The sequence below is a fragment of the Hydractinia symbiolongicarpus genome, chromosome 8, assembly GCF_029227915.1.
Source record: "Hydractinia symbiolongicarpus strain clone_291-10 chromosome 8, HSymV2.1, whole genome shotgun sequence".
Classification (NCBI taxonomy): domain Eukaryota; kingdom Metazoa; phylum Cnidaria; class Hydrozoa; order Anthoathecata; family Hydractiniidae; genus Hydractinia; species Hydractinia symbiolongicarpus.
The window spans coordinates 26382332-26409525 of NC_079882.1; the positions used below are offsets into that span (position 1 = coordinate 26382332).

A 27194-nucleotide genomic window follows, 5' to 3' on the forward strand; every position below is an offset into this window, starting at 1 on the left:
ACAAAAGATAAATGCAAACTAATATCTGCCATTGTATTCTCTACTACTTTACACTGAAATGGTTACTTATAACAAAACATATTGGTGACAGATGATAAGTACAACATATCCTTGAATGTAAACTAGGTTTAAACGTAATTATAAGCCAATATCATTTTTTGCAAATGTATTTTTATTCCTTAATCTTACTTGTATATAGATGTCTGCAAAATTTCTTTATACGTATACTTCTCTAGCCTTGACAATTAATATAGGTATACCTCAAAAAATTATAAAACAACAAATTTATACTCAAATTATTTACAAGTACACAAACTTCTGGAATACAATAAATAAATACTTTCAATAAGCCCGTGTGTTAGTTTATTTGTCAATTTTTTAAATTTTTTTTTTTTTTTTTTTTTTTATTTTAAAGATTAGAGCCTATTAAAACGGGAAGGCGCAGGCCAAGGCATCGTTTCCATTTTCTTCACAATACTCTATATCAATCTACATTTCTTTCGCACGGTGAAAATAGGAATGCTATTCTGGAGGGTATAACCCTTTTAAATTGTTTAAGCTGCTGGTTATCTGCACATGTAGATAGTACCTTGACTCTTTATAAAGTACTTATTAAACAACCGAGAGTGTAAAAAGAAATTCCGTTAAATTTCTTGGTCGATGTTATCAGCAAGTAATTGTGAGTCGAGAATAGTGTTTGATGACACAATTATTTATAAACTATTAGATATATTGTTGAAACAGTCAGAAATAATTACAATTTTTGATTTTAAAGATGTTTTCAATCAATCATTACATTCATTAAAAATTTGTCTAATAAAACTTTAGTTTTTTTAACCGTTATAGAAGAACTTGGTCGATGTAAAAGGATTGATATCAATCAACTCTTGTTTCAGGGTGTTCGGAATCGTGACGGAATATTTTCGAAAGTCATTACAGATGCCATCGCCATTACTCTTATAATAAAGAACCACCCCGAATTTGATCTCTACATATCGAAACGTCATCATTCTTACAGAGATGTCCGCCTTATAGAGATTTTAGCGAAAATGACTGAGCAAAAACGGCTTATCTGAAAAGGGCATGGGCGAGTGAATGTTACCATAGCCTCGGGTTAACCCAAGCCATGTAAGGGAAATTGGGGAGATGGCACACTGTGTACGCCGTTGAATGTTGCCGGAAGTTGTCTAGTAGAGCGCGGACCCTAATTGGGCCTGCGTAGCTCAAAATTAGCATTAAATACTCTGGGCTCTCCATCTAAGCCATGGCCCCTCCTGGAAATAATAGACAGGAAATGTCCCTCGACATTTGTGAGTCTAGCCATGTAAAATATGCACATCTCTCTGGAACTCAGAAATTATGATGATGACTATTTATTGGCTAAGTTTTGTCACACCCGTCCAAAACCATATGATACTAAATCTCAAGCCATAGTTTAATTTTTACTAAAGGTTTTTACTCTTTCTCACATTGCCTGGGTTATTTTTTTATGCCTCATGTAAAATTGTCTATTAACAGATTGGTGTAAAGGTACAAGTTTTAAGTCAATAAATTAATTTTTTTACCGAAGTTATTGCAATTTTAATTTTCTTAAACTGGCCGGGATAAATGTGCATTTAATGATAAAATGGCTCTGACGGTTAATCTACTGGCTTAATATATATTGTTTATGGTAACTGAAACATATAAAGTGATAAAACATGTTGGCCAACCACAACCTGATAAACAAGTTGAATCCTTTCTATGGTGTGTTTATCTTGATGGCTTGTTTGGTAAGTGTGCTATCATCGGCGCGCCGTACTATTCTATTTAGAGCATTTTGGCGCTCCGTGCTCGATGTTCCCGCTAAATGAAAGTCAAAACGAAAGTGGCACCACGACATGCAACACAGATTTTACCAGAGGCAGGCAGACTCCCTGCATGTATGTTGTAACAACTATGATAAATATGTAATTTTTATGTTATTTGGTAAACGGCTAAACTTTGCAGTTACACCTGTTCGGTTCCTTTGTCGGCTACAATTCTTATTATGTTATGTATAATCAACAATCAATGTTTTCTCTTTTTTGTAGCTAGCTAGCTAGCTAGCAGAAAGATGCGTAAGCTTACTGAAGAAAGGTCTCTTTCAGCTCATTTCTTTGTACAGAAACATTTTTGAGGCTTTAAACCATTATCGAGAGTAGATGGATAACGTTTTAACAGACTTAAAAAGACCTTACTTCACCTGCGCCTGCATCTTTTTTGCGTGCCACGCAAATGTTAAAGCTGAAAGGGCTTACCAGGGAAAATGTAAAAATCCAAAAAGTCTATTAATCAGTTGTAGCATTTTAGTATTGCAACAATTGTAACATAGCATTTTGCCATGAGCAAATAACCTCCCGAGCAATTAATTGCTCTCATCTGAGTGTCCACGCGAGCAATTTTGCTCCCCATATTTTTTGCTAAACAGGGCATTTTTCAGGAGAGGCGTGCAGCTTGGCACACACCTAAATTGTTTCAAGAGTGTGATTAAAACGTGCGCCACATTTCCAGTTTGGTCAGACATGACCGTAGCTCGTTTCGAACTTTTGTCGGACAAAACGTTGGATAGATTTATGTCTTGGTTCGACACTTTTAGATCTCAGAATTATTAAATAGTCCTGGTCCTTTAAATCCACGAGCAAGCCTATTCATAGCCAACCTGACCATCCTAGCTAATTCACCGACTCCTGACTTAGTTAAAAAACTATGTAGACATAAATCTCTTTTGCCTGGCCCCTTCGACATTGGTAACCAGGTCTTACACAAAAAATCCAGCCATGTGGTTTTTAACTAATGCGGAGGTGAACAGAATATATACTGCACTTACAGGCGGAACAGACAATTTATCGTGGATTTTATTGTAGATAATTTTTTCATTTGACAAAACAATTGGAAATAATAGCAGGTCCAAATTTAATGGATTATTTTCTTTATGCCACAACTGTTATTCAAACAATTTTACAAACGAAACCCATGTGTGGTATAATTTTTTTTCCGTATAAATTAAATGTACCTGACCTGTATACTTAAACTTTCCGAATGAATTTTTAGTTTTATTTAAACCACGCAGATAAAGATTTTTTTTAATTTGAAAACGAAGCATATTTTTCCCTACTTGCTTGTGATGACCTGAAAAATAAACATTAAATTTATGGAAATAGCAGTATAGTCATGCATACTATTTCGGACATGTAGAAAATGAAGTTAAGATTGAGAGAGTCGCTATACCAGTAGACACTCGGTCATCGTGTTTGGGGTTCATGATTTAAAACGTCCCCCACTTTTCTACTGCAAAATAAATGCGCAACGAAGATTAACCTTAATTCCCGTATTGCATGCGTTTTACAAAATGGCGAATGAACTGTTGCAAGATGGGTGGAAAATAATCACACCAAATATCTTTTCAGTTTCCGTGCAGGAATTTCACTTAAAAAACCAATCAATTCTTGAGAAAAACGCTTACCCTTATCTCAAAATGTTAATATTTATGCGAGCAATAAAATGCATTTACGCGAGCCCTACGCGGAGCGGGCAATTGCTCACAACTCATGGCGAGGTTTCATTTTAGGGACTGTTAACTAGCAATCCTAGAAACATAGCTAGCTAGCTAATGAATGGAAACAGTTTCCCTGTTTCAGAAACAATTTCCATGTTCCATATATATATTTACTTCCAATTTCCGGCTTTAACAACTGCGTGGCAGGCAAAAAGATGTGCAAGCTTACTAAAAAAAGGGCTTTTCACCCCATTTCTTTCTACAGAAACATTTTTGTGACTTTAAACTATATATTATCAAATATAGATAGTTAACTTCTGATTGAGATATATCAGTCAGGGTAAACACTTAATTAGGCAGTGATAGGCTAATTAGGCCATACCACCTAGTTAGGTGTTTACCCTGACTGTATATTTATAAAGATACCTTCTTGCAAAGAAACAGACTGAAAAGAACCTCACGTCACCTAGCGGCTCCATTTTTTTGCATGCCACAACAATTGTTACAGCCAAAAGGGCTTACCGCGAAAAATGTAAACAAGGGGTCTATATTTGTGTAAAATTAGAAAGTAGTTTTTGAATGCTGAAACTAATTTTAGTTTTCCATCTTCCGCAAGCTAATTTGGGTTTCTTTATTATTTGCAATGTTTTGAACAAATAGAAAGCCCTACCAATAAGCATAAAAATATTATATGGAACTTCATGGGTTCTCTTACTACTGGAGTTTTAATCAAATTTACCCAGTATTTAAGATATTTTTCCTCTAAACAAACAGAAAATAAAATCTGGTTTCGGAATTGAAACTGTTTTTCTTTTTTTCATTATACTGTTTCCATATCTGTACCTTATCCCTGACTGTTTAGTTGAGTAATATGCACAACAGTTTTGTGTAACTAAAAAAGCTGTAGTCCTATATAAACACTGCCTGAATTGCACCAAGGATGCTCTTTCTTTTATGCAATCTTCTGACTAATCCCTTGAATTGGTGATGTACAGCTATAATTCCCTTTTCTCTTAATGGTGACAATCTGATAACTCCGCTCACCACACTACTTCATGTTTTTGACTATAAACTGTCCTTTTAAAGCAAAAAGGCGGGTGATTGAGGTGGGCGTTTGACTTTTATCCGTAAAGAGCATATTGTTTAAAGAAAACTTCCGTAGCAAGGGTTAACCTAATTTAACGTTATTTTCCGCAAAACAATTATTTTTTCTCCAGTTTCTTCCACTTTTTGTGTTTTGTTAAGTTCAAAATTTACATTAGCTAAATCCTTATATCATCTACTGAGTAACTTAGGCAACCTCATCCCCAAAGATTGTTAGATTTTTTTTAGCTTCTCCTAGGAACAAGGTTCACAATAACAGGTTATATATAGATCAGTTAATTTTACAACCTGTTTGTTGAAATTAATGGAATATTAATAGTTATTGGCTATGAGAGTCATTGATTATGGTGACTGATTCTTTAAATTGAATGGCACATAAATATTACGTAACAGAGTAACAAAAAAGACTGGGGCTGGTCTGAAATTTTTTGGTGGTTGTCAAGGTGGCAGGAAAAACAAGTATTTAAAAAACGATATCTGGGGTTACATGAACATGAATTTAGTTGATTGTAATTCAGGGTTTGCTATAGGTGGATTTAAATTTCAGGGATTTGCTCTGATATTTGTTTGTGTCTAAGGCGAGTCCAACTTAATTAGTTGTTCTACAGGCAAAGTCGATAGTAGCTTATGGTCGGTCAATAGGCGAATTAAATTTAATTTTATCGAGAATGTATGATCAGAACAACAAGTGCTGTTTCGAAATTTATATATAGCACACTGTTACAGATGCACAATTAAAGATTCCGGGGTACACACTCGAACAAAAATACCGTGTAATTGAAGGCCATGGAGGAGTTTCACTCTATATTCGGGACGATCTGAACTACAACAGAAGAGATGATTTAGAAATTGAAGGAATTGAATTTCTATGGATTGAATTCTTCCCCAAAAAATCGAAACCGTTGCTCATTTCTTCATGCTACCAACCCCCTGATAACTCAAAATACCTCGACAGAAACTTTGTTGAAAAATTTAACAATATTTTGGATGCGATTACAGCAGAGAACAAAGAAACGATTATGTGCGGGGACTTTAACTGCAATTATAAGGTCCCCGGAGACCATTACAACTTGAAAGATCTTGTAAAACTGCACGGTTTCAGTCAGCTAATAAAGTCATACACGCGAATAACAAAGAACAGTAAAACACTTATCGATTTGTTCTATACGACAAACAAAATAGTAATTACCGATACATTGGTGCACACAAATTCCATAACTGATCATGGTTTAATTGGCATCAATAGAAAAATGAACTGTAAACGCTATCAACCAAAAAGAATAACGGCGCGTGATTACTCTCGATATAACAAAGAAGACTTACAGAACGAACTTCGTAACATACCTTGGGAAAACTGTTTAGCTGTCGATTTCAACAAAGGCTGGGATTTATTCAAAAATTACGTCACATCTACCATCAACAAACATTCACCACTGAAGAGAAAAATGTTCGGGGAAAGCCCAGTCCCTGGTTGACACGAGAAATACGTCAGTTGATGCACACAAGAGATTATCAACTACGCCGCTTCAAACAAACTAGCCTTGATGCTCATTGGGACAATTATAAGAAACTCAGAAATACTATAACAAAAAAGATACGTGCTGCAAAAGCAAACCACATCAGAAATGTATTTAAGCAATCCACTGACAAACCTAGCGACTTCTGGAAGCAAATCAAAAACTGCTATCCTACTAAGGGTACATGTGCTCCAAGTAAATTTTTCAAAATCAATGGGGAAAATGTATCGAATCCCAAATGTATATCAAATGCATTTTGTTCGTTTTTTACGAAAGTCGGATCCAAATTAGTGAACTGTAAAATCATTAATTACACATGGAAAATGTTTGACCATCGGGACCCCCTGAAGGATATAAACCGAACTAATGCAACATTTAAGTTTAAAGAATTAACAGTCCGAGAAACATTAAAAATCTTAGAATCGACAAATGCATCGAAAGCGGCAGGTCCGGACACATCACCTGCAAGAATTGTAAAGGATATTGCTACCGTAATTGCAGCACCACTTACGTTCTTAATAAATGCAAGCTTGTTATCTGGCACCTTTATAACATCAGAGAAAACTGCAAAAATTAACCCTGTGTTTAAAAATGGAGATCGCAGTAATATTGATAATTACCGTCCGATCTCTGTGCTCAACATCCTGTTGAAGACCATCGAAAGAGTCGTTTATAACCAACTAGCTGACTACCTGGAAGAAAACTTCTTCCTGAGCAAACACCAGTATGGCTTCCGCCGGAAACGATCGACTAGTGATGCAGTTACCAAACTTACAAATAACATCCGCGAAAACATGGACAAAGGCAAAGTAACAGGTGCCCTGTTTATGGACCTGAGAAAAGCATTTGACACTGTTAACCACAGTTGTTTACTTTACAAACTTCCTTACTATGGCATACTTGGTAAAGAGGTTGATTGGATATCTAGCTACTTGTTTCACCGAAGCCAAATCGTTAACGTTGATGGAGTACTTTCTGAGAAGAAGTTTGTTACCCATGGTGTACCCCAAGGTTCTATATTGGGACCTCTGCTATTTGTTCTTCTTATAAACGACTTTCCGATCCAGCTAAATTACTGCAACGTATTAATGTATGCTGATGACACAGTGATTTATTTTTCACACAAATTGCTAACTGAGATCGAAAAATGTATAAACTCAGATGCTGAAAAAGTGTTCAGATGGATGCAAGATAACTGTCTTATCCTAAACCCAAAAAAAGGAAAAACAGAATTTGTAACTTTTACATCTCGATCTTGTAACACCCAGATCAATATAACAATCAATAACAATGAAATCCACCAGCCTGCGTTCTACGAATATCTTGGTGTAATCATGGATAGCCATCTAAACATGAGCTCTCACCTTCAACGAATGTACAGGCAGGTTAGTTCAAGGCTCAAAATGCTCAAGAATGTAAGACGTAACATTTCACCAATTGTTGCTGAGAAGATATTCACGTCAATGATTTAACCTCTAATTTTCTACTGCTACCCTGTTTATGGTGGCATGAGCGATACATGGCAATTGAAATTTGAATCGTTATTTCTGAAAGCAAAATTCATTGTCAAAAATCGTAAAAAATGGCCAACTTTCACAATACGACTGAAAAGAAAAATTGTTATTGACGTCTTCAAATCGTTACATTTCGAAACTGATGGGAAATATGTTATGATCAACCACTCGATAAACACTCGAGGAAAGAACTGTTCACTTCGGCTCCCATCAATTAAATCTGAAGCTGGGAGGAAATTATCATATTATCAGGGAGCAGAACTCCCTACCTGTTAGTATTAGGAAAGAAACTAATTTTAATTTATTTAAAAAACTAATAAACAATTATGATTTTTAAACTTTTCTGGTTCAATCACGATGTGGGAGGGAACGGTTGACGCCATTGACACAAACAATACAATTTCCACGTCCTCTCATTGCCAAATGTATGGATTGTGTGATGACATCATCCATCGTTTCTTACATCGTGTTTCTTGATATACTTGAAAATTTTTCGCACAAAGTCTCTCACAATATTTTTAATTTTCTCATATATGGTTCTCAATGTTCATTCTCTTAAATTTTTCAATATCCGCGAATTTTTATTTCTCTCCGTTTAAATCTTACTTCGAAAATTTTATATTTTGTTATTTTTGTTTTACACAGGTCTTTCATTGATAACAGTAACATTTACATATATCTTGTATATATTATACTGACGTAGATAAACCTGTATAAAGATGAATAATAATAATAATAATAATAATAATAAGCAAGTTGTTCTTTTCCTACTTAAATTAATAAAACAATCATTTTTTAGTGTTCTTTTAATTTTTTTTGCACAGTTTATAGAAAAATCTAAATTTAAGTTCAAATTCTTTTTGCGGACTATGGTTTAGTTGATAATATTTAAAGTCTTTCGCAGCGTCAAATCATTTATTTAAAAATCATAACGGAGGAGGGTGTTACAACAATTGTATTCGACCTTGTTTTTATTATTTTTTGTAAATGGTATCGACTAAAAATCTAGCTGTATCACAGTTCAGCTAGTGCAATTTTAAATTTATATAATAATCCTGAAGGGTGTTGCAACAATAATAATAATTTGACTTGTTTTCCACTTGTATTGTAACTGTTTTACAAATCACATAAAAATTTAAACTTCTGTTTAACCACATAACTGTTTTTGTGATTGCAAAATTAGCACATTGTGCATTTTAGTTTCATGAACAAAGAATCAACTTCAAGTGACCCTAACAATGGTGGTCCTAAAGTAACGTTATCGATTCCTCTTGTTTTGTATAATTGTAGATTGACATTCAACCAACAAAAAATAACATTGATTATCTTCTATGCTAATTATATTTTCTGGAGATGCCTAAGCTTTTTGTTTGAGAAACTGAATTTATAATCCTGAAGAAAGCTTATAGTTAACTAGGCTACCTTAATGCATGACAGCATGGATAAGAAAAAATGAGGTGCTGTTTTAAGGGTTTATAAAGATGTTTTCACCCAACCAGTTTGATAAATTAATCATATTACATAAATAATAATACTTAGTTACCCAGATTATCATTCATACCAGCAATATTTTCTGAGCATGCTGTCATAATTCCGCATATTTAGCTATTAACTAAGACCTTGAAAAAGATTTTTAAAATACATTCCTAGACTTTCAAGCTCATTCATACAAAGTTAACTTGCTTTTTTATAGGAGGTAAGCTTTAAAAACTAATATTACAGTATGTGAGTGTTTTAAGATCAATTGGTCTTTAAATGGAAAGGTAAGCTTTAGAAAAAAACGCTGTGACTTTTTTTCATTCTAGATTGATAGAATGAGGTCGTAGTAATGGAGAAAGATCTCGATTCTCAACTAAAGGAGCTAAGTGTAAATTTAAAATGGGCAAATACATTAGTGGAACAATTAAAGAAATCATTGTCTAGTTTGGATCAGCCTACAATTAAACAATTTACCGATGCAGCAGGTACGATCAATGCAGGGATGTGTACATTTTGTACAACTTTGGATGAAGTTTTAAACAAACCTGAAGCAGAGGAAGAAGATGAAGAATATCTGGAAGAAATGCAGTCAACATTACCTTCATCCAATACAAACTATGGTGGTTGTAGTGATACTGATGTATCTGAAAGTTTAATGGAATATGATGCTGGTATTCTTTTCGTAGTTCTTTCTACCTTTTTAAAATTCTGTAAGTCAGGCCAATACAAAAAATTTGCCTTTGCCTAACACAATTTTTTTTTGCCTTAAAACTGTTTCTTTTTGGCTCACCTACTACATTTAATGTGGCTATCATGTTATACAATCTATTTTAATTGAAATGCATGTTTGTTAAGTGTGAAGATTATTGAAGTGTATCAAATCCATTAATCTCTTGACTGTTTCAAAATAAAAGAAACTGTCAAAATTTGTTCTCTATGGTGTGTGATCCTAATCACCTGCCATGCAGATTCAAGTATTTTTTCCTTGATTAAAGGTACATTTATAGGTACATCTAAAAAAAGCATTTTTTTCTTAAATACTCAACTGAAATGCAGGATTTTTTATTTACTGATGTAAATGCGGCAATTGACAATGGACAAAAAATTAACTATGAATGACAGGAACGCACCACCACACTTATGAGCGTGGTTAAAGACTTTCAAAACTGTAAATGTATAATATAGTCAAATATTTTTACTTGTGTAATGGAGAGACCCAGTTCTTGCATTAACCTAATGTTATACAATAAAGATCCACATAATTTACTGAATGTTTTATATGGTACGATGTCTAGATTTCCAAATTTATAAAAAAGTTTTTCTCTCCCATGTGCATTTTGTCCACATAGATTATAGTTTTTATTATTAATGTGTATAAAAGATAGGAATCCATCATACACTAACATTTTTCATCTCCACAAGCATAAATTTATTGTTAGGCATACATATGTTTCTCTAAGACTATACTGTATTGAACAAATGTCACAAAAGATGTCATTTTTCTAGGTTCTGAAAAATTGTAAAAAGGGTGCAAATAATAACATATTATCTCTTGTTGCTCCTTATTTTTTTAAGATGTAACAGAAGATTTTACTGCAACAGATCTTAATGATCCCATTGATGTGTTGTCCAGCTCAAATCCTCCAGCCAAAAAATCCGAGTCTGAATTTACTAAGGTATGTTTTAAGGGGATAAGAAATAATGTGCACTACACATAAGTTATAGAATAGTTAAAGAATGTTATATTATCTATTTTGTGTTGTCTGTATGTTGTTATTTTACACCTGGAAAAGAAAACATGAAAGAATTGACTGATGGTTTTCATTTCTGGTAAAATAAAGCTAATGTTGGAATTTTGTATTTTCATTCTTTTGTTCGGGGAATGGTTGACAAAAAAAAATTCTTTACAGCTTTTGATAATTTTTGGTCTCAGCAGGTTATATGGCAGTGGCTTAAGGTGGTCTTTGCTAAATCTTTAAAAAAATAGGAAAAATATAGACATTCATTCGAATGAGGGTAAAAAGTAGTTTTTGAAATTGTATTTTCATCTAAAAACCATTTAGATCCTGTTGTCAATCTGTTTACTCTATCTTTCTGTGTTTAATGTTAATGGCAAGAAAGTGAAAAGAAATAATTCATATTTTAAATAATATTTTTAGATATCCCCTAATGAAATAAATGTGTTACTGAATGATGATTTAGATGATACATTGGCAATTGTACGTATGTTATTTTTTAATTGGGAAAGCTAAAAGTTTAAGGTTTATTTTTTATTCTTAAGTTTTCTTTCTTTCTTTTTTAGGTTGAATTAGATGGGGTTGCTGATTCAAGCTTAAATAAGCCAGTTTTAAAAGAAGATGAGATAAATTGTAAGTTTTTGTATCATAGTTTTAAAAACGTTTAAGTAAAACTTTAATTTATAATGTCCTTTTTTTAAGGTTTGGATATAGATGACAGACCAGATCAAATTCATATTGATGTATTGAAAAAATATTTTGGATTTAGTCAATTCCGACCGTATGATATTTAGATTTATTATGTAGTTTTGTATGTTTTGTGAGAGAATCCTGTGTTTTAAAGGTTTTTACGAATTTCAAACTGTACATAAATGTTTCTACAGGAAATCTGAAGATTATTGAATTATTTCTTAATTTAAGATGACTCGAACATAATTGAACAGTTTTTTCTTCTCTTTTATTCTTGTCATAAATATCATCTACACAAAGGCTCCCGTTTTTCAAAAATAAATTCGTAGGATTTAACAGGAATTCTTTTTCAATTTGTTTTTAGAATGCAATGGAAAGTAATTAAATCTGTTCTCGAAGATAAAAGAGATAATTGTGTGGTCATGGCCACAGGTAACTTTAACTAGGGATATTATTTTTTTGCCTTGAATACGAATTGGAGAGATGTAACTGTAAGTGATATTGTTTCAGGTTCTGGGAAAAGTTTGTGTTACCAATACCCACCTGTTTATACAAATGGTGTCGCTGTTGTGATATCACCACTCATTTCGTTGATGGAGGACCAAGTTCAGGCGTTAACGTAAACAGTTGTTTTATTGGCTACTTCATCAATCTCTCTTAGATGAGACCAGTTGGGATATCGTATTAAATTTGCTCATTTATGACATTTATGTTTTTATTTTAAGGGTAGCAAATATCAGTGCATGTTATCTGGGAAGTGCACAAAGCAATTCTTCAAAAGTGACCAATGAACTTTTTCAGGGTGTGTATCGTATAGCTTATGTTACTCCAGAATATGTTACGTCTTTTACTTCTTTTTTGACTAATTTAAACAACAAAGTTGGACTTACGTTAGTTGCCATTGATGAAGCTCATTGCGTTTCTCAGTGGGGCCATGACTTCCGTACGTCGTATCGAGGATTGAATATTGTAAGGCAGCAAGTACCAAATGTACCTATAGTTGCACTAACAGCAACTGCAACACCGATAGTTCGAAATGACATTTGTGCAAATTTAAAGTTAAAGAATGCCATAATTAGATGTACTGGCTTTGACAGACCAAATTTATTCCTGCAAGTTTCGATGAAAAGCAATTTAGTTAATGACCTGTTACCATTACTGGTGCAGCAACATGATAGTAATGGTAGGACAAGATATGCATTTGATGGCACGACAATTGTTTATTGCCCTACTAAAAAAAAGACAGAAGAAGTGGCTGGCTTTTTAAGTCAATACGGAGTCAGGTGCCAACCGTATCATGCTGGGTTATCATTTACTAAAAGAAAGAATGCTCATCATCAATTTATTCGAGATGAACTTGATGTAAGTAGCCAAACCTATTATGTAAGTCCATTGTTGAAGCACTGAATGTCGTATTAACCATGTGGCAGCAATGTGCTGTCAAAATTGTGCTATTTCTGTTTGTTTTTTTTTTGCCTTACTGTACACCCCTAACTTTTTATCCATTCAGAATATGTACTATTAATAAAATTACGCTGCACTATTTTTTGCTAGTTTTCTTTCTCTAGTGCATTGTTGCTACTGTAGCGTTTGGGATGGGCATTGACAAGCCAGATATTCGAATGGTCATCCATTATGGTGCACCAAAAGATATTGAAAGTTATTATCAAGAAATCGGTCGAGCTGGCAGGGATGGCTTGCAGAGTTATTGTCACACATTTTACAACAACGGCGATTTCGCAATTAGCAGGTTATTTTTAATAAGAATGGTTCTTAATCGCATTTAACACGGAGGGAGGGGGGTGTTTATTTATATTAATTTAAACAATAAACAGGTGTGTTAATGAATCCCTATTTTCTTATGTTGTTATTACAGCATTGGTTTTTAGTAGCTGTATCTTACAAAACAGACCATAAAGAGAAATCGTCCAAATAACTACCTTTTAAGTGAAATATTTGCGTTGGATCTAATTTCTCGATTATAAGGTCCAAAAACTGCAAAATTCAGAGAATAAGTTTTTGCGATCCCACTAATTTGGACGCAATTGGCGAAGTTATTATTTATAATTCAGATTATAAACTTTTTTGAAAGTGAAAAGGGAATGAGAAATCATTGAAAGTTTCATGCATCCTTTCAAAAGCATTAAGAAGAATATTTTAGAAAAGAATTTTGCTCATTTCACTCCACTGCAAAACTGTTTACCATGGGAAAACTTCAGTATGTGTTCAAAAAAATGTTTTGGAGGACTACAAACAAACTAATTAGATAGAAATATATAAAAAGTTATAAAACAAGTTCAATAGATGACAAAACTAAATCAGCCAAACACAATCACCTGCTCACCCTCTCCTAGTCACAGAACTAATAGGGTTAAAGAACATAGTTTATTTTATACAAATTATACAAAAAGACTTACCAAAACTTAAGGGTAGTGTCCACTGCTACAATATATTGTTCAAGAGTGTCACGACGTACAATATTATGACTTCTAAGCTCACAAGTTTTTATGAATCAAATCAGTTTGTCTTGAAGAAACTAGCAGTTCCCTATTAAATCAATTTTCAAATGATTGAATGCCTGTTTTGTATTCTGCATATTTAAGCATTATCAAAACGAAATTTTGAACTATTTTTATATTTCTCTTGTATAAAATTGTACGGTATTCTACACCTTACAGTTAATGCAATATTAACAATAAATTGTAGCAGTGGAAACTACTCTAAACTCCAACTTCAACTTTGCAATTTGAGCAACGAATGTCGGACCTGTTTTTCTATCTTCTTTCACATAACTCCAAAGCCACGTCACAAAGGATTATGTATGAGCACCAGGGGACATTGTGCCCTCTCCTTATCTTGCACTGTGTTTTATTATGCTAGCCGGAGTATAGTCTTTAGTAAGCACATATAAATACCTTTCATTTATTTTTTTAGACAATTTCTTTCAACTATTACTGATCCGAAATTCCAGAATTACAAGAAAAATATGATAAGTAAGGCGGAACAATACTTGATGACGTCCGGCTGCCGTAGAAAAGCAATTATTTCTCATTTTGATTCGAATGTAGCGAGGGTGGGAGGACACAAAGAATGTTGTGACAATTGTCGAAACAAGTGAGACATTTTTTCCAACCATCAGTTTTTAAAAATCCGTGACTATATACCCTTTTTCCATGCAAAAAACCCGACCATACTTTGTTAAAGACTACAAAACTTTATTTTCACGATTTCTTTAAAAGTATGTGTAAAACAAGTTGGCAGTCAAGTTTGACTTGATTTTCGTCACCTTTAAATTTCGTCGCTTAAAGCCACCGAATAATTTGACCTGACGAATAATTTAGGCCATTTTCAAGTCTTTGTTTTGATTTTAAAACATTTTGAACGCCCATGCAGCTAAGTAAATGCATGGAAATATGGAGACCAATGCCAAGTTTTATGACATGATAATAACCAGAGTTTATTCTCTCACAGTAGGTTAGAAGTAAAATCGACTTTGTTTTTGAAATGTTAAAACTGGTCCATATATTTGTCGCCTCATATATTTTGTTGGTCTTACCTTTTGTACCTATTAAGTCATTTAGGATTGTTTGTGATCCGGTAAGGTATGTTACCGACTCTTAAATATCCGGAAATGTAAAAAACCACTGCTCATACTATTTAACCCATTTTTATATATGTTTTCTGATTGGAAGTAATTAACGTTATCAACTTTTATTCGTGTTTTTGATATGTTATGTTTCTTTCTCTGAGGACATAATATATTATGTATGTAAATAAAAATTTTTCTGCGCCTTTCTAACTCGACACTGTTTTATTCCCCTTGGTAGGATATTAAATCCTTCATCAAATTTGCTTGAAAGCGAGACAATGGACTTTGGTGAAGATATCAAAATGTTGCTCAAAGCCATACAAGTAAGCTGTTGCCTTCATAAGCCTTCAAACATCTTTACGACATTTCCAATTATGTACTTTTTTAATAGACCACCGGCGATGGGAAATATGGAATAAATACGCCTGTACTTCTCCTCAGAGGTTCGGTAAGATATATTTTCGTCAATATCTTGAAAGGAAAATTTTTATATGTATTTTTGGATTATATTTATTTAACAATTAAATTAAATTTAATTTAAATTTTATAATTTATGAGTTCATCAAATCTGCTGTAAAAGGAAAAAGGTTGTAGTCGGATAATGCCCACTGTGATGGGCGAAGCAACACAATAATACTTGACATATCTTTGTCGTATTTTTTTCTAATATTAAGGGCATGTGAACCTAATACCATTTCGTTAATCGCTGATATGTTTGTTTATTTTTACAGATGAGTCAAAAATTGCCGATAAGATTCCAGAATACACCAGTGTTTGGAAAAGGAAAGTTAGTCGCACTAGATTTAACATCATGCGAATGTCAAATTTTTGTTTTGCGGTTGTTATTCACTGTATAATTTTTTTTCAGGAATAAAAGCGCTCGATATTGGCAGGCGTTGGGTATGTTAAAAATTTTCAGTTTCAGCATTCGTAAAATAGCTACTAGTAATTGTTATAGTAACTTTTAATTCTGTTTTAGGCCGACAGTTGATAGGTGAAAATTTTCTTGGAGAGAAACCTGTTCCCCAAGGTTTTGGTTCGACTATATATACTACTTGTAAGAAAACTACTCTCTTAGTTTTTTCTTTTTTTCCTTTATGAGCAAGTGAAAAGTTCATATTGAAATTGTGATATTTTATAGCAAAAGCAAAGAATTGGCTTCAAAGCACTGGTGAACCTACTTATATTATAAAACAGCCAAACACGGTAAGATTTGTAGTTAATGTATTAAAAGGGATGCAACTGGTGGCTGACAAGAGAGAATTTTTCTAATGTTTTCAGTCAAGGGCTTGGAACCTATCAACAGCGTCTAGCAATGTAAAACCCTTTCTGCATAGCAATAAGAGGAAACAAAAGTGAATTGTTGCTATTTGTAGTGGCAATGGAGTACTGCCTGTACTTGCACCACTCTGCTCTCCATAATCTTAACTCCAGGTGTTTTTTAATGTAATATAATCCCTCTTAATTAAGGCTTCTAGTAGAATTGCTAGGAACTGTTTTCAATCATTGTTTTTTATTTTATACGTTCAGGATGTGTTAGCTGAAATCAAAGCAAGTTTACTTCCAGATAAAGCTGAAAGTTCGAACAAAGAGAGTCTGTATTCAAGGTTTGTGTCTTAATAAAACGGGCTTTCTGCCTAGGAGAAATAAATTCGGACGGCAAACTAACATGCTGTCACACTGATTTTTTTTAAAAAAAGTTGGACGAACATATTTGAACGTTTGCGGCCCGCCTAAAGATGAACGTTTCCGATCTTTTTCTGATAATAAAACCAATTCTGTTTTGTTTAGTATTCTTCCTGACAAGCCGTTGGATAAACCATGGTCAGAAGATGTTGGTAGTCTTCATGAAATGCTGACGTATACACCACGCTCAGGAATTTGTGATTCTGAGAAAGATTACAATTACTTGGAGGTAACAAAAATTACAGTTATATTCAAACTAAAGGATTATGCTAACTTAAAGACCGAGGCAGCGTGACCCCTTTTCTCAACAAGCATTAAAAAAATACAAAAATGAGAAAAAACGTAAAAAAGAAGATTAAGATTGGTCAGATGTTGCTTTTTAATTAGTTTGTTAATTGGAAAGACCTTACGAAAATCTTTGCTACATGGCTTTTTACTTATGCAAATAGTATTATAGTCACTTAAATTCTTGCTGAGAATATCAGATGCGACCACGCATTTAAGAAATTTAGTTTGCGTGCGAACTTTGGTTTCACAAAAACCATCAAGACTTGTCCTCATAAATACTGTCATGTTCCAAGTGTTTTGTTTTTTTTTTGTTTTTTTTAATTTCCTTAATTTTCTTATCCTCGCTTCTCTTTCTCGTTCCATTTAAAACTTGTTTCCATTAGGAGCAACTTCGTAGCCGAATCACTATCATTCGTCGTGGATTGGCGCGTGACTTGGATGTTCCTCCTTACATGGTTGCCACCAATAAGAATATACAGGATATGGTCAAAATAAGGTAGGTGTCTAACTTACTAGCGTTACAGTGCAACTTCAGCTTAGGCTGATCATGCCGTATAAAATCCCATAAGTGCTTGTTTAAAAAAACCACTTCAATTCCTCGAAAAATCAATCAATTTTTAAAATCAGGTGCCTCATAAAACCCTATAGCAGTTTTTTTTACAAGAATTTTTTAAAATATGTGTTTCTGCGCAGAATTTGTAAAAAACTTCTTCTCGTAAACTTGAGTTTAACTAGTTTTCTTCCTGCTTACAATAACGTATGGGCATCCTCTGTTTATAATTATCAACAAATCTCCTCTAAAATATTAGGCAGAAGTCCTTTTAATATCCGCAAAATCCATTGATTTAAAGGAAAGGTTGTATGGTCCCCTCCTGAAATTAAAACTTCCCTAAACTTTATTTTTCAATTGAAATTTCTGCTATAACACTTTTACCTGTTCGTTTTATGTTTACAGACCAAGCTCCTTGGAAAATCTACTAAAGATTGACGGTATCTCTTTGAAGTTGGGTCAACGATTTGGTAATTCCTTTATAAAAGAAATTCAACAATTTTGTAATGAGAAAAAGTTGAAGTTAGATGTCACTGAAGATGAATTTAACGCTGATTCAGCTAAAACAGCAAAGGAGGTATTTTACAACTGGGTAATGCAAGTTAATGCAATTGTGTTGTTTAATGTTTGGGATGAGTGAGGCACGGCCTAAAATCCTTTTTGTCGATAATGGTTAATATGGACTGGTTGTACAAAGAATGCGTTTTTATCCAATCTACTAGGTTAAAATCCCAAAATTTAAGTACCTGCTTGGTTGAATAATGTTTCTTTGTTTAGGTATCTCTGCTAATGCGAGGGGACGGCTACAAATCTACACTGACTTCCACTCAAAAAGAAACTTATGATCTTCACATGCAAGGAATGTCGGTGGTGAGTCACGTAATTAAAACTGTTTGATAAAATTAGTTGTCCTTGATCTTCTCCGCCGACGTTTTTTTACCTTAAGATTCATGTGGAAAAAAATGTACACAATTTCCTGAGTTCTGACGCCCAGGAGAAGTCTGAGCGACACTGTTATGTGTCATTTTTGTCTCTTGTTACATCTTCTACTAACTCAAACTCACACTAAATGCACACCAGCTGAGGTAAATTAACTCGTACATTTAGGATGGAATAGCGAAACAGCGTTCTTTCGTAGAAGACACCATCATCAGCCATTTAGGCGGCGCCCTGAAGATGGGATACCCAATAAATTTTAGCAAACGTAAGGATTGAATTTTATATCATTTTATTGCAGAGCAGTTCATAGCTTTCTGCGTAATCTTTCAATGTATTTAGTTAACATTACTGATGACATGATCAAGCAAATAGTCACTGTTGTTCGTTCAAAAGAGATTGGCTCAGGTAAATCACGTTGTTGTTGTTTTTTTGCTCGTGAGGTGTTGTTGGTATTTGATTACGCGTTTTTATATTCTTTTTATATTATTTTTGTAATTTTCTAAGTTTCCTAAAGTTCCTTTTGTTGTTGTCGTTGTTATTGAACCTTTATTCCGTTGCCTTAATTTCATTATGAGAAAAAGTTGTAAGAAGTCCATCATTAGACAGTTTATGTGTCATTATATTTTCAGATAAGGACATAATTTAGATTTTAGTCTCGAAATTGCCAAAAAACATTTACACTTCCAGTGTTTTAATGTTATGACTTATTAGAGAAGACTAGACATTCTTATTTCGTGACATTCTATTCCTCATTTGCATAACTTTCCAAATTGCCAGCCTGTCCAATTTTTAATTTTTTGGGCAACATGTCCCATAGCATGCGCATAAAAATATTGTCCGTGACGCCACTTCTTATTTGCTGCGGAATGGTCTTATGAAAAACTCTGTTTTAATGTTCTTTTTTTTTAAGTTAAGTGCGATTTAGTTATGGCAGCAGGAATAAGCTTTTTCTCCTATCTTCTCTCTTCACTCGATGTTCAACTTCTAAAGAAAACCAATGTTTACGGTTTCTTGCATTTTCATTTGTCAATTACACTATGCCTCAAATGGTTTTGCAAAATATTTTTTGCATGATATGGGGACACGAGGCAAAATGTGCCGCAACAATAATTTTGTCCTGGGACATGTTGCAGAAGGTGGGCACACGAATAGCATTTGCTATGCAACAAAATGTTCATCAAATTTTGTCCGCGGAGGACAGGCACGAAAAAGATTCAGATCTTTTTTGTCCCCGAAGTTGTGGAGAAAATTTTTTGCTCCATACAACATTTTTTTTTCTTCATTGCAGTAAAACGTAGATTGGAACACGAGCAATTGACTTTGAATAAATTTTTCTGTTTTTGTTACACATTCTAACGCATTCAATTTAGATATTCGCCGAATTCGACCAATCAAAGATATGCTTCCAGTATCAGTAGGTTTTGGTATATTGAAATTTGTTTTAATCATGTTGGAAATTACCTACGGTGTAACCAATGATCCGCCATCAAAACCAGAAGGTGTGACGAATCTTAACGTATCTAAAACAGCCAATCATATTCACAAATGTGTAAGTAATTTTCTCGGTGCGAAGTCGTAATATTGTTTGTTGAATGTGCTTTTTCTTCACAAACTGGAGTTTGTCTCGTATTCCACATCTATGAAGCAGACACAGATGCAAACGTGGACGTAGAAGCGGACACAAGCACTATGTGAACGCTCGTGGAGCAATCGAAGACATGAAGTATAAGACATGCATACGAATATATTTTCCTTCACTTGTTGCTTCATTATTACTCTTCCTGCATACTCGCTTTATGACTTTCGTTGTGTGAATCTGAATCGAAATGTAGGCGAGGAATGTTTTAAGGTGTGAGAGAATAAAAGGTTTTAAATTATAAGATCGCATTTAAACACGAAGAAAGAAAATGCATCATAATTGCAATATGTTTTTAAGTCTTCAAATAAGAAATGAAAATTGAAACGTATGTTTTGAGAACCCAGCATGTTTTATTGATGATGTTTTTGATTTAACAATACCGAGCGTGAGACTTCATGACCTCCACAGCTGAATTAACGCAAAGCCAGAGGAAGTCTTTCAGACGGACGGAGGTATAGTGTGCTGTTATTGACGTCCTATTGGAACCAACCAGAAAATATTGGAGCAAATCGAAGAGAGATAAACATGTCTTGGCAAAAAAATCGAACGAAATTTGAAAACGAAGCACACTAGAGCTTGAAAAATATCAGCATTTTTGCTTTGCTTACTAAAATGTTCTGCGTTTTTTTAAGATGAAAATAAAAATAGCCTAATTTCTTCGTTCATTTCAAAATTGTCCTTAAAATAACTTGCATTTCAAATTTGTCCCTAAAATGGCTTACTTCACGTTCTGCTTTACGTTACCGCTTTACTTCAGACCTCATGCGCATGCCTGCTTCACTTGCTTAGTGTCAGTTTCAACGCGAACTTGCTTATTCGGTGCCTACACTTTAAATTTCTTTCATAACAAATAAAAAGTACGAAAACTTGCGACCTGTTTTTTTATGTTTGAGTTTAAAATTATTACAGATATTGAAATTTGAGAAAAAAAGTTAACAAACTAAGTATGATTTCTTACTAAAGTTTTTTGAAGTATATGTTCCCAATAAAATAAATGTTTTTTCACCCCTGTGCGACTACGGTATTTCTTTATGACTGGTATGTTTTATTAAGGTGGTGGGTTTATGCGCTTGTTGAAAAACATAAAGGCGCTTATTTTGCAGGGACGGTTAATAAAGGGGGGTGTGGCTATTCTGTGATCTACAAAGCATAATCTGCATACTATCCAAAAACGTCAGAATTCCATCCTAGTTACTTACGTACATCAGAGATACAGAAAAGCTTTTAAAAACTATTTGGTAAGCTGTTCTCGTGAGAAAGAACGAGGAACCAACTAACGTACCATTTTACAACCACATGTGCGTGTTATTGCACGTCTGCAGAATTCAAAAAAACTTTATTTCACTCTCTAAATAAGTTTGTTATAAAGGGAACAAAATCTGATTATTTAACTCAAAAGCGGGGCTCAATACTATTTCAATGATGTCGTACAAACCTTTGTAGGTCCTAGTGTTTGCTACTTTAGGGCCAACGAATGAGAATTTTTTTTTGATTAATCTCTTTAATTCATTTTAATTCTCTGCACTCGGCATGATCCACAATTATGCCAGCCTAATTTATTTATTTTTTTACGGCCATTGATGAGATAAATGTAATTGATTTTTTTATAGGCATATTCATCTCCAAATAGAAATATACTGCCCAATCAAACAACAATTGCATTTAGTTCAACTCCGGCAACCTCACAAGTAGCTGGGAAAAGGAAGGTTCCTGATTGGATGAGCTCTACACAAGTGACGTCATATAAAAGAAGCAGTAGTAAAAATAGAAAAGGTTTTTAAAAAAAGATTTTTAAACATAATTATTGAATATGTATTTTATAAATAAACTTGTAAATATATATACAGGAGCATACCAAAGAAATGTTAACTTTTTCAAAATTTCACACTGTTTCGACTGTAAATTTTGGCCGAAATATCGCCGACAGTTTTCTCCGTACAGATTTTTTCTGTTCGTTTCGTTTCAATTTCATTGGAACTTTTTCACTTTCGAAATTGTTGTTCGGAACAGAATTTTCATTATCATTTTCATCAAGTGGACTGCCTGCAAATACTTTCTTTCGTTCTTTTCTCGGCTTTGGACTAGCCTTAACACTCTTAGCGATCTCGTTCATAGAATACGACGTCAGTTTGCTAAAACTAGACGTCATCGGTTTTTCACCAGGCGACAATAACGCCGCCGGTGTCAATAAGTTTTGTTCTGCTTCGTTGCGTTCTTTATATCCGCCATGTTTGTCAATCTCATTTGCTAATTTTTTTACTCGTGTAAGAGGAGAGGACTCGTCTTTAGCGTTCTCTTGTTCTTTTTCCAAACTTTTGAGATCTGAATAACTTCGACTTTTAATTAATTTGGGCGTTGCTGATTTATTTTCTGTGCTCTTCCTGATGGATGATCGTTTTTTGTCCTTTTTCGACCAACTGTTGGAGCGTGTTTGTTCAAGGAAAACGTCCTCCTCCACACTTTGAGAATCTATGTTGCTGTTATCTTCATATAAGGGAAAACTGTCTAGAGAATATTTCCCTACTGAAAATTTCTTTTTTGGTTTTTCATTGTCTGCTTTTTTTAAATGAAGTTCTAAACTTGCCTTCTTTTTCTTCTTCGAATCTTTCAATGACGAAATACTTGAAATACTCGCCGTATCATCGTCCTGTTTTTTGTAACCAAATTTGCGTTTAGAATCATAGTCTTCCAGTTCACTATCAATGCTGCTTCGATGAGATGACGTTAAAGTTGAATTTTCACTTCGAGCTCTTAGCTTGGTCTCCTCCTGTCCCTTTTTACCACCACCAGAGGAAGGATTGGAGTTGCAGTCTGTGTTCTTTGCAGTAACAACGTTCAAGTATGACTCCACAATAAGCGCGTTAAGGGGTCCAAATGTTGAGTTGTAGTCATCGGAAGCCGATACTTCCCAAAATCCTGCGCCATATTTTTGCGCCATTTCCTTACCTTCCTCATTTGATATCTCACGTAAATGTTCCAGATCTCTTTTATTTCCTATTAACGCAAGACATGGTGCTAGAGGTTGGTATGTTTTGTCAACAACATGAAGCATCGTGTTGATATCATTCAAAATAGTTGTTGCCATTGTAAAACTTGTCCGATCTATGATGGAGTAAATGACGGCGATGCAAGTTGCCCATTTTATTATCGATCCGTTGTCGCGCTAGGATATAAAAAAATACTTTGGTTAATAAGCTTTATCTAAAATTTATGTTTTTAATATTTTAGCAGTTTCGAGCCTTGCTGGTTCTCATAAGCTCTATTGAATTTCATTGAAATACGGTTGAAGTTCTAATTTTCGTGCATCATTACTCCACGAGGAAATACTGGCATTTTACACTACTCCGTCACATGTAGTTGCCTTTTTTCTTTTGGCAGACGGATAATGCCACTCAAAACCAGGCCCGTTTTTTCTTTATGTGGTTTCACAGTCATTCGTCGTATTTGTCCGAATAAGGAGAACACAAAAAATATATATTTGTTGCGACTGGCAGAATACAGTTTGTACTAAGCGCAAAAAAATAAAACTACACGTGATAAATACTAACGAATCGGTAAATTGAAAGCTTAGAAAATTTACGTTCATGATATTAACATTTAGTGTAGCAAAAAATAATTAAACTTCTCTTTCTTATCAACTTTGTTTTCAGTTTAAAATTCCAAACCTCGTTTATTGTAATTTCGATTCCGTAAATAGAATCTTAAATTGATCTCATTAAGATATGCCATTGCAAGTCAATTAATAATCAAAATTCATTGTATGTTTTCTGTTATTGTTGTTTATATATATAACAAACCGAATGCTAAGAGTTGTAAGGTTAAATTTTTACCAAAATCTAAGCACTCATTTATGTCAGATGTTTAAAAATGAAGCTATTATGGCTAAACCTAAAACACCGCACATAATTGGTGAAAAGGAATGCGGGATGTTAAAGGTCCTAAGCACAAGCGATTAAGAAGGTTGTTTCTATTTTTGACACGCACTCCAAACTTCTCAATGTTCACAGCGAATGTATCAAACATGGTCAAATTCTCATGTTTGGACGAAAGAGGAAATCGTGGTCGACGATGTTTGATAAAGTTTTTTGAGGAGCAAACTTTTTATCAAGCATTTTCTCCTTCATCACACAAGAATTCAGCGTTTTCATCTGTAGTCAAAAATCGCACAGTTACTACTAACTCTTGCACAACCTTATTTTAAATTCCCACCTCCCATCCTCGATTAGGCATTTCATCATTTGAATCCATCAGCTCATTCGACACTACAACTGCTAGATCCGCCATATTGAATTATGAATTTAAAGGGCTCTTCAGCGGGCGAAAGTTGGAGGAAACAACTCAAATGGAAAATTCTATTCTATCAGACATTTCATATCTTTGTTTGATAATAATATTAGATGCATTTGCGTCGGCCTTTAGGTCATTTGGTTAAATCTAGTTAAACGGCTCTAATTTTTGCTAACGTCAGCATGGCCCAATGTTCTGATTTTCCAGACCTTTCAGGCCTTGAAGAACTGCCCTGCCGCATTTTAGGAGATGTTCACTTGCCTACATGACAGCTAAAGTAAAACCTTTGCAGCATGCCGGCTAAGTGATACTGTTTAGCTATTCCTACATCAGTTGGACGTATTTAGGAACTTTAAAATTGCAAACTGGTTGCAAGAAATGTTTAATTTTCATGCCTATAGACAGACAACTCGTTCCCAAGCCTTTTAAGGTGTAGTTATATTTGGAATGCAACCTGATTCCGTCTTAATGCAAAAGACATAAAAAAGCCATGGGGACGAAGTTTAGTAGAGGTACATGATGTACTTACAATAAAACCCATGTCTTTCAAGTCATATTCAATCACTTCGCTACCGAACTGAATGTTGCGCCGGTACACGCGGTCTACGTTGCGTTGGTATTCACCAATAAAACGACGTGTTAGAAATCGAACACTGATCGCTGAAATGAAATATTTAATAACTAAAAAATAATTTTGTTAACACTTTTTTCTTTGCTTTTTTTTAATAGATAGATAACTTTAGCAGTCTTTATGTCTCCTACATTAAGACATTGAAAAATGGAATAAACTGAGAAAAATTTAGTCATTTCTTTGCGGCCAGCACATGATTTTTTTGTCAAATTTCCAAAAATTAACGATTGAAACGATTTATACTAACTTTCTTTTAAATTACTTTCCGCAAAAAAGTTATGGTTCGTGGATTATTATTCCTTGTTATTAAGTTTAAGATTTTTAAATATCTTAAACCATAAATTAATGGTTTATTTATTTAGGACAGTGAAAATCAACAGACGTTTTGTTCACTTCTTCTCACCTTCTTCAACTTTTTTTGTTTTCAAAGTGTCTTGTAGCTCTCACCATAAAAAACTTGCCGCCACACTTTTTACGTGAACGCTGTTGAAATAAAAACTTTCCCAAATAAAACAAACATTGATTTTAATTATATTAAATTTTGACTGTGAGATTTTTATATTATATCGTTTTCTATCGGAAACATGAAGTTTTTCTAAAATTCTTAGGATCTGACCCTTTTATTTTAGAAACAATGTTTCTAATAAAAAACGCGCACAGTTCCCTTGATTTCAAACGTATTTTTTACATTAACTTAATTAGAAAATTGTTAAAAATTTTATTGCTTTTTTTTCTGCATAAATCTAATTTTTCTGCGCAAGCACCTACGTCAAAAATGTTCTATTTTGCGTCCCTTAGATTTTTAATTCGCGTGAAATTTTCCTAGAAGTCTTCAAAATTATAGACGTCGTCAAAAGCTTAACCCGTAAACAAGCAAATTTTCAATAACATTGCTGACAAAATATTTATAAACAATGAGGCTCAACAATAATAAGCGACTTATAAAAAAATACTTGTAATACCTGACTTTCCAACACGAGGCCCACCAGTAACAGCCAGACGTACATCTGGCATGGCCGATGTGCTTTTCGATCTTTTGCGTATGTCGTCCTTCATTTTTTCTAATCCGATCTCTGTTCTTTTAAAAGAAATTCTATCTAGCAATATTTACAAGTTCAATTTTAAGCTGAGTGTTCTCAATTAGTTTAGATTTGGAACACAAGTGTTTCTCTTGTGTTATATTGCCGGCATACTATCAACTTTCTGAAAATTACAACATAAACAGAGACAAATTCCTCTTGCAACTCACAGGCACTTTAAAAATAAACACAAAAAAATTATTTTGTTCGCTTAAGTAAAGAAGTAGGCAAATAAATACTAAACATAACTTTTTACAACATAAAAACAGATGTTCGTCTTAACAGAAATATACAAATCTGCTGTCTATTCAGATGAAAACAGTTCTTACTCAAAAGACTTGAAAAGAACATCACGCTAAATTTTCAGTTGAACAAACCAAAATTTGTTTTGCGACACAAACTTTTGTAAGACAATCGTGGACGCATCCAAAATTATGTGAGAAAACCTCCTTTGTACTTTTTCATCCTTTTCTGCGTTTTGATATTCAAAAACAAAACGTTCCAGTAAAAAAAAAGAGAAAAGTTAGTCAGAGAGTAAACTGAAAGTAGAGGGAAGTTGTAAATAATGAAACTTTGAGAAGGTAAAGATTTCATCCAACAGAAAGAATTATCTTACGACACGCCAGAGATAAATAAATTTCACACAGTTCTATGTACACGTGCCCAAAAAATCTTCCATAATTTATGTACTCTCTTTTCATTCCGTCTCAAATGTAAACATGATTTTTAATATATTTACCTACACATTTCGGTCAACACGTTCACGTTGTGAAACTGTGATAAATATATTTAAGATATTTTGTACACAAACATAACCCCCTGTTTCAGGCGATCTCCTACCGTTAAAAAAGTTTATTCGTCTTCAAGAACGGGTAGAATATATATCTTTTTTTTTTCTTCTTGGTTTTAGCACAGCTGACCAACTATTTTATAAGAACACAGGCCTCAA

The 27194-nt window shown here is 33.8% G+C and overlaps 2 protein-coding genes across 3 annotated transcripts; one reads left to right on the top strand and one right to left on the bottom strand.

Annotated features, from left to right (window-relative positions):
- The first annotated feature begins 1824 nt into the window (after window positions 1–1824).
- On the top strand, window positions 1825–22037 carry LOC130654340 (bifunctional 3'-5' exonuclease/ATP-dependent helicase WRN-like). Of its 2 annotated transcripts, none has more exons than XM_057456901.1 (26): window positions 1825–1922; window positions 9458–9802; window positions 10707–10807; window positions 11291–11350; window positions 11434–11500; window positions 11570–11648; window positions 11922–11989; window positions 12068–12176; window positions 12283–12919; window positions 13126–13307; window positions 14492–14671; window positions 15385–15469; window positions 15538–15594; window positions 15878–15933; window positions 16015–16046; window positions 16126–16203; window positions 16288–16352; window positions 16677–16753; window positions 16938–17061; window positions 17504–17616; window positions 18076–18262; window positions 18448–18540; window positions 18778–18874; window positions 18949–19014; window positions 19980–20158; window positions 21859–22037. In XM_057456901.1, exons 2-26 carry the CDS (start codon window positions 9481–9483, stop codon window positions 22027–22029), a joined length of 3285 nt encoding a protein of 1094 aa, XP_057312884.1. In that variant the 5' UTR covers window positions 1825–1922; window positions 9458–9480; the 3' UTR covers window positions 22030–22037. The 2 variants fall into 2 exon arrangements, with proteins under 2 accessions (XP_057312884.1, XP_057312885.1); XM_057456902.1 differs by having other exon boundaries at window positions 1826–1922; window positions 18076–18247.
- On the bottom strand, window positions 22018–27194 carry LOC130654341 (uncharacterized). Its single transcript, XM_057456903.1, has 3 exons — window positions 26129–27194; window positions 25065–25195; window positions 22018–23411 (listed from the first exon to the last, which is right to left on the bottom strand). Exons 1-3 carry the CDS (start codon window positions 26220–26222, stop codon window positions 22131–22133), a joined length of 1506 nt encoding a protein of 501 aa, XP_057312886.1. The 5' UTR covers window positions 26223–27194; the 3' UTR covers window positions 22018–22130.